The sequence below is a fragment of the Scylla paramamosain genome, chromosome 38 (assembly GCF_035594125.1).
Source record: "Scylla paramamosain isolate STU-SP2022 chromosome 38, ASM3559412v1, whole genome shotgun sequence".
Lineage (NCBI taxonomy): Eukaryota > Metazoa > Arthropoda > Malacostraca > Decapoda > Portunidae > Scylla > Scylla paramamosain.
The window spans coordinates 5,118,120-5,131,034 of NC_087188.1; the positions used below are offsets into that span (position 1 = coordinate 5,118,120).

Genomic DNA, 12,915 nt, shown 5'->3' on the forward strand with positions numbered 1-12,915 from the left:
ATTCATCACGCCTCTGGCACCTTCTGTCTCCATTCCTGCTTTCTCCTTTCTCTCTCTCTCTCTCTCTCTCTCTCTCTCTCTCTCTCTCTCTCTCTCTCTCTCTCTCTCTCTCTCTCTCTCTCTCTCTCTCATCTCATCTTCTTTTCCCTTCGCCCTTTACTATTTGCGTAGCTCATAACTACATATATATATATATATATATATATATATATATATATATATATATATATATATATATATATATATATATATATATATATATATATATACATATATACAGTAACTTACCAGAAGCCAAGGTGATCAGCCACCAAGCTAATCACTATCACCGTAGCTCCGTAGAACTTGTACTGGGGAGGTGATCCTGATATCACTGTCATGGCCGGGAACTATAGATATAAATAAAATCGTAATGATTATGATTTATGAAAGTTTTATGCTAAACTCATAATCGTTAATTGATGTAGCAACTGAAATATATAACATGCATTACATAAACTTCCATTTTCCCTCAGTCATTACAACCATACATTGCAGAGAAAAAGCTTACATATGCTAGGGAGCAAGTCAGAAGCCAAAGTAATGCGATTTATTTATTTTTTTTATGTGTGCGTGTTTGTTTATGTAGGAGGGACACCGTCCAAGGGCAACACAAAATCTAATGAAAAAAAAGAAAAAAACAGATACCATTTAAATGCCGGTCCCCGAATAGGGACGAAAGTGGTAGCCATAAATTGAAGGACAAGTATCTTTAAACCTCCCTCTTAAAGGAATTCAAGTCATTGGAAGGTAGAAATATAGAAGCTGGTAGGGAGTTCTAGAGTTTGCCAGAGAAAGGGATGAATGACTGAGAAATACTGGTTAACTCTTGCATTAGAGAGGTGGAGGGAAAAGGGGTGAGAGAAAGAAGAAAGTCTTGTGCAGCGAGGCCACGGGAGGAGGCGAGGCATGCAGTTAGCAAGATCAGAAGAGCAGTTAGCATGAAAATAGCGGTAGAAAATAGCAAGAGATGCAACACTGCGGCGATGAGAAAGAGGATGAAGACAGTCCGTTAGAACAGAGTAGATGATGAAACGAAAAGCTTTTGATTCCATCCTGTCTAGAAGAAGTGTATGAATGAAAGCCCCCAGACATTTGAACCATACTCCACGAATGGACGGATACGGCCCCTGTACAGAGTTAGCAGCTGGAAGGGTGAAAAAAAAAAAAAAAGACTACATTAGCCTTCAGAGGGTTTAGGCTAGCGAGGGCATGGAAAACATCATTGCGAAGAATTGTAATAGGTAGAATGAAGTAGTCAGAGGGTGGAGGAGAGGGAGGAACAAGCCCTGAATAATTCAAGGTAAAGGTTTTAGCAGAGGTTTGAGCGAAGAGTTCAGCTTTAGAGATAGATGTGATAGCAGTGGCGCCATCTGTTTGAAGTAAAGGAGGGAGAAAAAAGGAGTTTCTGACTAGTTGGAGAACAGACTTGGCATGGTTCTGGGCAGAAATATAAAGGGCATGAGGTTCTGGTGATGGAAGGTTCAAGTACTTTTTGTGTACCACCTCTTTATCATGTATAGCACGAGAACAGGCTGTATTGAACCATTATTTGAAAGGTTTAGGTCGAGAAAAGTGTGAGGAATGTACGCCTTCATGCCAGACTTCATCACCTCTGTTATGCGCTTGGCACAGTGACTGGTTTCTGAGACGGAAGCAGTAGTCATTTCAGGGAAAATCATCAAAATACTTCCTCAGATCACCCAAACTAGCAGAGGCAAAACGCCAGAAGCACCTCAGCTTAGGGGGATCCTGAGGAGGGATTGGAGTGATAGGACAAGATGCAGGTATGAAATTGTAATCGGAGGAATCCATCGGAGAAGATAAGGCAACAGCATAAGCAGAACTAGAGGTTAGGAAAAGGTCAAGAATGTTGTGCGTATCTCCAAGACGGTCAGAAATACCAGCAGGGTGTTGTACCAATTGTTCTAGGAAGTGGAGGATAGCAAAGTTAAAGGCTAGTTCACCAGGATGGTCAGTGAAGGGAGGGGAAAACCAAAAGGTGGTGATGAACAGTGAAGTCTCTAAGTATGGAGATTTCCACAAAAGGGAAGAAAGTCAGAATGTGCTCCACTTTAGAAGTTAAGTAGTCAAAGAATTTATTATTGTCACAGGAGTTAGATGAGAGGTAGAAATAAATTTGCTTTGAGAGTGACTCTGTAGTCGTATCCAGATGGTGGAAAACTCGGAAGATTCAAGAGTGTGGCCACGAGAGCAGGTTAAGTTGTTGCGCGTATGGACGCAACATCCAGCTTTGGATTGAAAATTAGGATAGAGAAAATAGCAGAGAACAGAAAATGGGCCACTGTCAGTTGCCACAGACATCTATGTTTCGGTGAGGAAAATATGTAGTTTAGTAGAGTAGAGGTAGGATTCTACATAATGAAAATTAGATCTAAGACCACGAATGTTGCAGAAGTTAACGATGAAAAGTTGAGGGGACTGTCAAGACACTTAGAGTTGATACCAGAAGAGGAGTCCGACCTGCGGACATTTGTGGTCCCTTACCCAGATGGGGACTCCGAGGATGGTGTAGGAGTGCGATATTAAAAAAAATAGTTTGATTTTTTCAACAACCAATGATCATATGAGCATCTGGCTGCGACAAGTAGCTTTGGATTGAAAATAAGGATAGAGAAAGTAGGAGGGAACAGAAAATGGGCCACTGTCAGTTGCCACAAACATCTGTTTCATTGAGGAAAAGATGTAGTTTAGTAGAGTACAGGTGGGATTCTGCAGAATGAAAATTATATCTAAGACCACGAATGTTGCAGAAGTTAACAAAGAAAAGTTGAGGGGAGTGTGAAGACACTTAGGGTCGATACCAGAAGAGCAGTCCGACCTGGAGACATTTGTGGTCCCCTCCCCAGATGGGGACTCCGAAGCTGGTGTAGGAGTGTGATATTAAAAAAATTAGTTTGATTTTTTTCAACAACCAATGATCATATGAGCAACCGGATGCGACAAGTGGCCAAGCACCAAAAGTAAACGAACGAGTAATATGCATTTAAAGTAGTGCATTCACAGTGTGTGCATCGCTTTACTTTACTTGTCTGGTGTGTCCTGTACAGAATATATGCAATTGTATGTTATATTTCTTTATAGACTACATTTTATTTATTTATTTTTTTTGGGGAGGGTTTACGTGATAAATTCTGATTTCCTTACATTCAATAATTAGTGTTATAAATGAGTAACAATATAGTGTGTTAAGCAGGAAACATTTTCAGATTCTTAAACTTTCACATGGCACAGTAAATTTAAAATAAATAAATAAATAAATAAATAAATAATTAATTAAATAAAATCTATTGACCTGCAGCATGTCTTTATGAGTAATTAAGAACAGGCTCAGACTTCTAAGATAACCACCCCATAACAATAATTATAGTGCTTCCTGATGGCTCAGTTGCGCGGTTTTGGCGCAACTGCCGAAACGATAATTACTCCCAGTGAGGTGTAAAGCACTGTTCAGGGGGTGCTGTGAACTTATCATTAAACCCAGCTGTGACCTTACTGAGCGTTTCCCTATGTGTTTCACAACACAAGGGGGCAGTCACAGCCTCCCCTCTAAAGACAACTCTCTTCCTCCACACAAAACTACAAGCACCTAATAACACACACACCTTTCACTCAAAAATTTTAAAATCATCATGGCGACTCCTACACCAGCCTCGGAGTCCCCATCTGGGGAGGGGACCATAAATGTCCCCAGGTCGGACTGCCTTTCTGTCGACGACCTTAAGTGTCTTGACACCCCCCTCGACTTTTTTCTTCATTAACTTCTGCAACATTCGCGGTCTAAGATCTAATTTTCAATCTGTAGAACACCACCTCTCCTCTTCTAAACCTCATCTTCTTTTCCTCACTGAAACCCAGGTGTCTGAGGCAATTAACAGTAGCCCATTTTCTGTTCCCTCCTACTTTCTCTATCCTCATTTTCGATCCAAAGCTGGATGCTGCGTTTATGTGCGCAATGACTTAACCTGCTCTCCTGCCCACGCTCTTCAATCTTCCGAGTTTTCCAACATCTGGCTACGACTACAGAGTCACTCTCATACTAAATTTATCAATGCTGTATACCTTTCACCTAACTCTTCTGACTATAAGAAATTCTTTGACTATTTAACTTCCAAAGTGGAGCACATTCTGACCCTCTTCCCTTTTGCAGAGATCTCCATTCTTGCACACTTCAATGTTCACCACCAGCTTTGGCTTTCCTCTCCCTTTAATGACCATCCTGGTGAACTAGACTACAACTTTGCTATCCTCCATGCCTAGAGCAATTGGTGCAACACACTACTCGTATTCCTGACCGTCTTCGAGATATGCCCAACATTCTTGATCTTTTCCTAACCTGCTTATGCTGTCACCCTTTCTTCTCCGTTGGGCTCCTCCGATAATAATCTCATATCTTTATCTTGTCCTATCGCTCCAATCCCTTCTCAGGATCCCCCTAAGCGAAGGTGCCTCTGGCGTTTTGCCTCTGCTAGTTGGAGGGACCTGAGGAGGTATTTTGCTGATTTTCCTTCGAATGACTACTGCTTCTGTGTCAGAAACCCGTCTTTGTGTGCTGAGTGCATAACAGAGGTGATAGTGTCCGGCATGGAGGCGTACATTCCTCACTCTTTTTCTCGTCCTAAACTTTCTAAACCTTGGTTTAACACAGCTTGTTCTCGTGCTATACATGATAGAGAGGTGGCCCACAAAAGGTACTTAAGCCTTCCACCACCAGAATCTCATGCACTTTATATTTCTGCCCGGAACCATGCCAAGTCTGTTCTCCAACTAGCCAAAAACTCCTTCATTAACAGAAAATGTCAAAACCTTTCAAGATCTAATTCCCCTCGTGATTTCTGGCATCTAGCCAAAAATATCTCCAATAACTTTGCTTCTTCTTTTTCTTCTCTATTTCAACCAGATGCCACCACTGCTATCACATTTATTTCTAAAGCTGAACTCTTCGCTCAAACCTTTGCTAAAAAACTCTACCTTGGATGAATCTGGGTTTGTTCCTCCCTCTCCTCCACCCTCTGACTACTTCATGCCACCTATTAAAATTCCTCGCAATGATGTTCTCCATGCCCTCGCTGGCCTAAACCCTCGGAAGGCTTATGGACCTGATGGGGTCCCTCCTATTGTTCTCCGAAACTGTGCCTCCGTGCTTGCACCTTGTCTAGTCAAACTCTTTCAGCTCTGTCTGTCAACATCTACCTTTCCTTCTTGCTGGAAGTTTACCTACATTCAACCTGTTCCTAAAAAGGGTGACCGTTCTAATCCCTCAAACTACCGTCCTGTTGCTTTAATTTCCTGCCTATCTAAAGTTTTTGAATCTATCCTCAACAGGAAGATTCTTAAACATCTATCACTTCACAACCTTCTATCTGATCGCCAGTATGGGTTCCCGTCAAGGCCGCTCTACTGGTGATCTTTTGCCTTTCCTTACTGAGTCTTGGTCTTCCTCTTTTAGAAATTTTGGTGAAACTTTTGCTGTTGCCTTGGACATATCAAAAGCTTTTGGTAGAGTCTGGAACAAAGCTTTGATTTCCAAACTACCCTCCTACGGTTTCTATCCTTCTCTCTGTAACTCCATCTCTAGTTTCCTTTCTGACCGTTCTTTTGCTGCTGTGGTAGACGGTCACTGTTCTTCTCCTAAATCTAATAACAGTGGTGTTCCTCAGGGTTCTGTCCTGTCACCCACTCTCTTCTTATCATTCATTAATGATCTTCTAAACTAAACTTCTTGTCCTATCCACTCCTACGCTGATGATACCACCCTGCACTTTCCCACGTCTTTTCATAGATGTCTAATCCTTCAGGAGGTAAACATTTCACGCAGGGAAGCCACAGAACGCTTGACTTTTGATCCTTCTAAAATTTCTGATTGGGGCAGAGCTAACTTGGTATTGTTCAATGCCTCAAAAACTCAATACCTCCATCTATCAACTTGACACAACCTTCCAGACAATTATCCCCTCTTCTTCAATGACACTCAACTGTCCCCCTCTTCTAGACTGAACATCCTCGGTCTGTCCTTTACTTATAATCTGAACTGGAAACTTCCCATCTCATCTCTAGCTAAAACAGCTTCTATGAAGTTAGGTGTTCTGAGACGTCTCCGGCAGTTTTTCTCACCCCCCCAGTTGCTAACTCTGTACAAGATCCTTATCCGTCCATGTATGGAGTATGCTTCACATGTCTGGGGGGGTTCCACTCATACTGCTCTTCTAGACGGGGTGGAATCAAAAAGCTTTTCGTCTCATCAACTCCTCTCCTCTAACTGACTGTCTTCAACCACTCTCTCACCGCCGCATTGTTGCATATCTAGCTGTCTTCTACCGCTTTTTTTCATGCTAACTGCTCTTCTGATCTTGGTAACTGCATGCCTCCCCTCCTCCCGCGTCCTCGCTGCACAAGACTTTCTTCTTTCTCTTACCCCTATTCTGTCCACCTCTCTAACGCAAGAGTTAACCAGTATTCTCAATCATTCATCCCTTTCTATGGTAAACTCTGGAACTCCCTGCCTACTTCTGTATTTCCACCCTCCTATGACTTGAATTCCTTCAAGAGGGAGGTTTCAAGACATTTATTCATCAGTTTTTGACCACTGTTTTGACCCTTATATGGGACTGGCATTTCAGTGGGCATATTTTTTTTATTGGATTTTTGTTGGCCTTGGCCAGTGTCCTTCCTACATAAAAAAAAAATATATATATATATATATATATATATATATATATATATATATATATATATATATATATATATATATATATATATATATATATATATATATATATATATATATATATATATATATATATATATATATATATATATATATATATATATATATATATATATATATATATATATATATATATATATATATATATATATATATATGTATGTATAAGAGATTAAGGGCAATTGAAGAAGTTTTAAGACCACAGTATAATGAATTAATTGAAACAGTCAGGAGCTTAACGAAGAAAGCTAAGGGCAAATGTGGATAAAAGGTTGCCAGCCAGGCGAAGACGTACCCTACGGGATTGTATAAGGTCTACAGGACGAAGAATAAGGATACTATAGGTCCATTAAAGACAGCAGATGGGGAGCTGGTTAGTTCTGTGGGGGAGATTAGTAAAATTCTGAACATGCAGGATATGTCAAATAGTGAAGAGATGTTTAGAGCAGATGAGAATGAAAAGCTGACAAATATTTCCATAACTAAAGAGATAGTGGAACAGGCGATAGATAGGCTAAAAAGTTCAAGACACCTTCGTCTCTCTCTCTCTCTCTCTCTCTCTCTCTCTCTCTCTCTCTCTCTCTCTCTCTCTCTCTCTCTCTCTCTCTCTCTCTCTCTCTCTCTCTCTCTCTCTCTCTCTCTCTCTCTCTCTATATATATATATATATATATATATATATATATATATATATATATATATATATATATATATATATATATATATATATATATATATATATATATATATATATATATATATATATATATATACCGCCTAAGGGCAGTAAGACGGCTTATATTGAGGATCTGTTTTTTTAATCAACATATTTATTTTCTATCCTTTAAAAGATTTGCAAGTGATTTGTTTTTCCTTTTCAAGATCACAAGAGAGAGAGAGAGAGAGAGAGAGAGAGAGAGAGAGAGAGAGAGAGAGAGAGAGAGAGAGAGAGAGAGAGAGAGAGAGAGGCAGAGAGCAATATCACCATGGCAACGAACCGTTGTCATAGTACACTCTCTCTCTCTCTCTCTCTCTCTCTCTCTCTCTCTCTCTCTCTCTCTCTCTCTCTCTCTCTCTCTCTCTCTCTCTCAGCAATAGTTATGTAATAATTGTACCTTAATAACATATGTTCGTATAATAACTTGACAAAACATAAGGATTCGGTAATAACTATGCTGTGCGACAGTTTGGGCTGGCTGGTTTGGCACGTGGTGATAGAGAAAACTTATGTGCCACAAGCAATGAAGTCTTTTTTTTTTTCATTGTCATTTATGGAAACTTTCGTGTGTGTAACACTTTTTTTTTTTAAACAATAGTATACAATAATATTTTGCATAAACCATCATTATCAACAACCGCCTCTTCAAAGATATGATATTTACCGAAAGAGATAGTAATGGCGATAGCATGGTTGATGAGGTACACACTAGTATGATTAATGAACGCTACCTGCACGCACGATATTAACTCAATTTCACTTTGGTTGGCGCTTGGCCCCTTGTCGCAGCCAGCTACTCATATAAACCAGACATAGCCTTCTTGTCCTATCCGCTCCTACGCTGATGATACCACTCTGCACTTTTCCACGTCTTTTCACTGATGTCCAGTCTTTCAGAAATCAACCAACTCACTCTAGAAAGTATCACAATTCTTAACTCTCTGATCTCTCTAAAATTTTTGATTGGGATATAGCAAACTTATTTTGTGTTCAATGTTGACCTCCGTAACGGTAAGCTGTCGGAATTCTGGTAACAGTCTGTATTCTCTTTACAGATATACTTCAAAATATAACAATGCTATCCTACCATGTGGCTTATACGAGTCACTTTATAGTTACTTCCAACCCTTAGGCTGTGGACCTACCTTATGGCAAGTGTCCATATAGATGAAGCAGGAAAGAAGCCAAAAACATTTTTGTGGAATCTATTAAAAACATTGACCCCAAAAATTATAAGCTAGTGATCAGAAAATAATTATATTACACCAGTGTGATGGGCACTTTGACAAGCTTTTTTTTTTTTTCTAAAACATAAATTATTTGCCCAATGTATACTATCAAACCAAAAAAAAAGAAAATGTTCCAACGACCATCTTATACGCGAAAAGTGACATTATCCTCTTGGGCAGTGTTTTTTTTTTTTTTTTTTTCCAAAACGTACATAATTTTCTATATTCTCTAGAGTAGGTATTACAAATAATAATGATAATAATAACAATAATAATTATAATAACAATAACAATAATAATAATCGTAGGAGGCCTCAGTTATTAATGGTATTCCTCAGGTGTATCGTTGTAGGACCATTAAGTTTTATGTAAGTTCTGTGATGTGATGGGCAGAAAATGAAGAACTATATATATATATATATATATATATATATATATATATATATATATATATATATATATATATATATATATATATATATATATATATATATAGTTCTTCATTTTCTGCCCATCACATCACAGAACTTACATATATATATATATATATATATATATATATATATATATATATATATATATATATATATATATATATATATATATATATATATATATATATATATATATATATATATATATATATATATATATATATATATATATATATATATATATATATATATATATATATATATATATATATATATATATATATATATATATATATATATATAGCTTCAATAAGTACGAACATGGCTAGATGAACTTAGGGATTTGGGAGTGACAGTATCGCCGATCCAGACAACAGCATATTAATTCTTAAACAAAATAAATAGAGCATTTGCCTTCATTAACAAGAGCGTAAATAACAGCAAATGTAATTGTAAGGTTATACTTAGCTTTATTTAGGCTACAGAAAATGCTATACGATTCAGGTTTTACAGTACTAAGAAAATTAATGAGTTAGAGCTTGTACATGTAGGATTATATGCTATGATGATCTAGGAACTGGAAAAAAAAAAGTACACAAATACCTTCTGCTAGGGGCAAAGGAAACACTGTTGATCACAATCGTATTTGCAAAGAATCAGTGTATCCTTTTATTGATATATTGACTCTAACTAGAACAAAAGTAGAAATATCAGATGACACACGATTGCCGCTGCCAGCACTAATACAGTGTCACAAGACCGTCCTCTAGATCCCCCCCAAAAAATGCACCATAAAGAGACCCCCCCAAAAAAAATGATAATAATGATAATAAATAAATAAATAAATAAATAAATATAAATCAATCAATCAATCAATAAATAAATAAATAAAAATAAATAAATGAATAAATAAATGTATCATTAGCATGATATTTTGTATTGTGATTATTATTTGTATATTTATTCTATTGGCCAATATTGTATTGTGATTATTGTATTGTATATTTATTGTATTGGCCAGAGAGGCCTGCCACGTATTTGGTGCGCTTTTGGATAGCATTTGTTGAACGACTGGTAGTAGTGCAGTAGTGAGAGGCACGGCATCAGAACCTACAAGGTGTTGGTGGGGGATAGCTTTGTGGTTGTGCACCGTTATTCATGGTATATGAGTTTTTTATCTGTGGTGTATAGGAGATTACGATGTGTTATCCATATATTGTATGTTCCCCGTTTATTAGTGCCAGTCGCTTGATTTGCCGGTCAGTATGGTGTACCTGACACCTGTTGGTGGTGCTTTGATGGTTAAGTGCCTAGTTGTATGTTGAACTTGCAGAGCCGGTGCAGTGGTGATTGTGTTGTGACTGGACACTGGTGGAATGCTGGGATTCGATATGGCAACGGTGGGACCACTGAAGTGAATGACATGTTTATGGTGTTAAGAGTTGCCAATATTTCATGTGTGATAAATTTACATTGGTTACTGCTATATTTCGTTTATTTATTTGTGTACGTGTATGATTTTGTCTATTTTGGGTGTTGGGTTTATCAACTGTGGTGTTATTGTGGTGGATATGTTTATTGTCGATTTATTATATATTGACGTGCCGGCATTGATAGATTGGTGGATTACAGGTCGAAACGCTAAGACGAATAAAGCGTTGTGGCTAGTGGTTCGACTTTGATTCCGCCAGTACAATAAATAAAGAAATCAATAAAACATAATAAAAAAATAAAAATAAAAAATAAATAAATAAATAAATAAATAAACACTTCCCTGCAAGGCTGGTTGTTCATCCCCTTAAGGTTCTAGCGTCACGTGCACTCAGAGATACATACAACCACATGGAATAACAGTCCCGAACCACCACAGAGTGCAGAAGACAACCTAGATGTAGGGGATACTTCCACCGCTAAAGCCCTCCATAAGTGTTTTGTTTACCGGTGTAGACCTGTCGTGGGAAGCCAACCTTGTCTCGGTGGCGTGGCTTGAAACATGGTCGGCGGTGCAATCTTCTTTTGATGGCTTGCCTGTCACTGGAGAGTTCGGTGCCCGTCGGCTCCGTGGGCCAAGTTCTCCTTCCTCCGGCGCAATATGACCACGGTGTTACGGCGCTTATATATATATATATATATATATATATATATATATATATATATATATATATATATATATATATATATATATATATATATATATATATATATATATATATATATATATATATATATATATATATATATATATATACACACACACACACACACACACACACACACACACACACACAAACTGAATTACCAGACGTTGCCCGGGTATAATTTGGCTCTCCAAAGCACGGCTTATCATCATGTCAGTCGTTTGTTCTCCAAAGCTATTAACCAAACAAAGTTTACTTCATAATGAACCTAAAATATATGTCCGTTTACTGTTGTACATGTCCTCTGTTGGTAGCCATTAGCCATCAAGAATTAGATTACGGTGACAGTTTTGCTCGAATAATCCTAACAGGTTTGGGCTGAAAGTAATAAAGACATAGACTATGTCACTCACAGAATAAAGGGGCATCCCTCTACTAAATTTTTGTCACTCCCAGGATAAAGGAGGATCGCTACTATCCAAATTTCATCACAATCAGTTCATAAATGTATGTTATGTTAACTTATCTTCACGATTCATAAAATCGGTAAATTGATGAAACCTATCTGAAAGATGATTTCGTTGCAGACCTCTGTATCACAGAAAATTCGACCACTTACTGAAAGAATCAGAAAGCTGATGGGATTCAACTCCACGCTGACAATGAAAGGTCCATTTATACCTCTACTCATTATAAATAATCCAAGCTAACAATGAATGATTGGCACCACCATCAAAAATGGGTTACGGTATACCTGGCGCCATCATCAAGAACTGGGTTACTGTGACAGATTTTCCTGAATAATCTAACGGTGTTGGGCCGGATGTAGCTACGACATAACCTATGTCACTCCCCGGATCAAGGGGGATCCCTCCTTCATCTCAATCAGTTCAATATAATAAACCTAAAATATACGTCTGTTTACTGTTGTGCATATCCTGTGTCGATAGTCATTACGGGTGCCACCATCAAGAATTGGGTTTGCCTGATTAATGTAACGGTTTCGGGTTAGTAGTTATGACATAGCCTATGTCACTCCCCGGATCAAGGGGAACCCCGCTACCAAATTTCATCACAATCGGTTCAATGTTTTTTTTTTTTTTTCATGAAAAGCGGACACACACACACACACACACACACACACACACACACACACACACACACACTATATGTATATATATATATATATATATATATATATATATATATATATATATATATATATATATATATATATATATATATATATATATATATATATATATATATGTATATATATAATTTATTTTTTTCATTTTTTTTGTAAAATCTCTTCCATCCCTAAGTCAATGGATAAATCGTTTTCAGCTTCTGAATTATGTATATTTATTCTTATAGACGCTTCATTTACATTCTTATGTTAACAGAGGTGCTTCATTGTTCACTACTTCCATGCTGTGATCTTCATTTAATTTATTGTTACTCTCACCGAATTCTCCCTACAATTCATTCATTCATTTATTTATCCATTAATTGAATTTATCGAGCTTTCCGCTCGATGGTCCCCAAAGCTTTCCCTGCGAGATCAGCAACAAACAGGCAGATATTTCTTTGAATGTTTTGAACTAGTGA

The 12,915-nt window shown here is 37.6% G+C and overlaps 1 protein-coding gene across 1 annotated transcript in view; it reads right to left on the reverse strand.

Annotated features, from left to right (window-relative positions):
- LOC135091598 (glutamate receptor ionotropic, kainate glr-3-like) overlaps positions 1-12,915 on the reverse strand; it is a 129,970-nt gene that overhangs the window by 116,230 nt on the left and 825 nt on the right. The window contains exon 2 of the mRNA XM_063989353.1: positions 289-389. Coding sequence (XP_063845423.1) covers positions 289-389 — 101 coding nt within the window. The remainder of the gene's footprint in view (positions 1-288; positions 390-12,915) is intronic.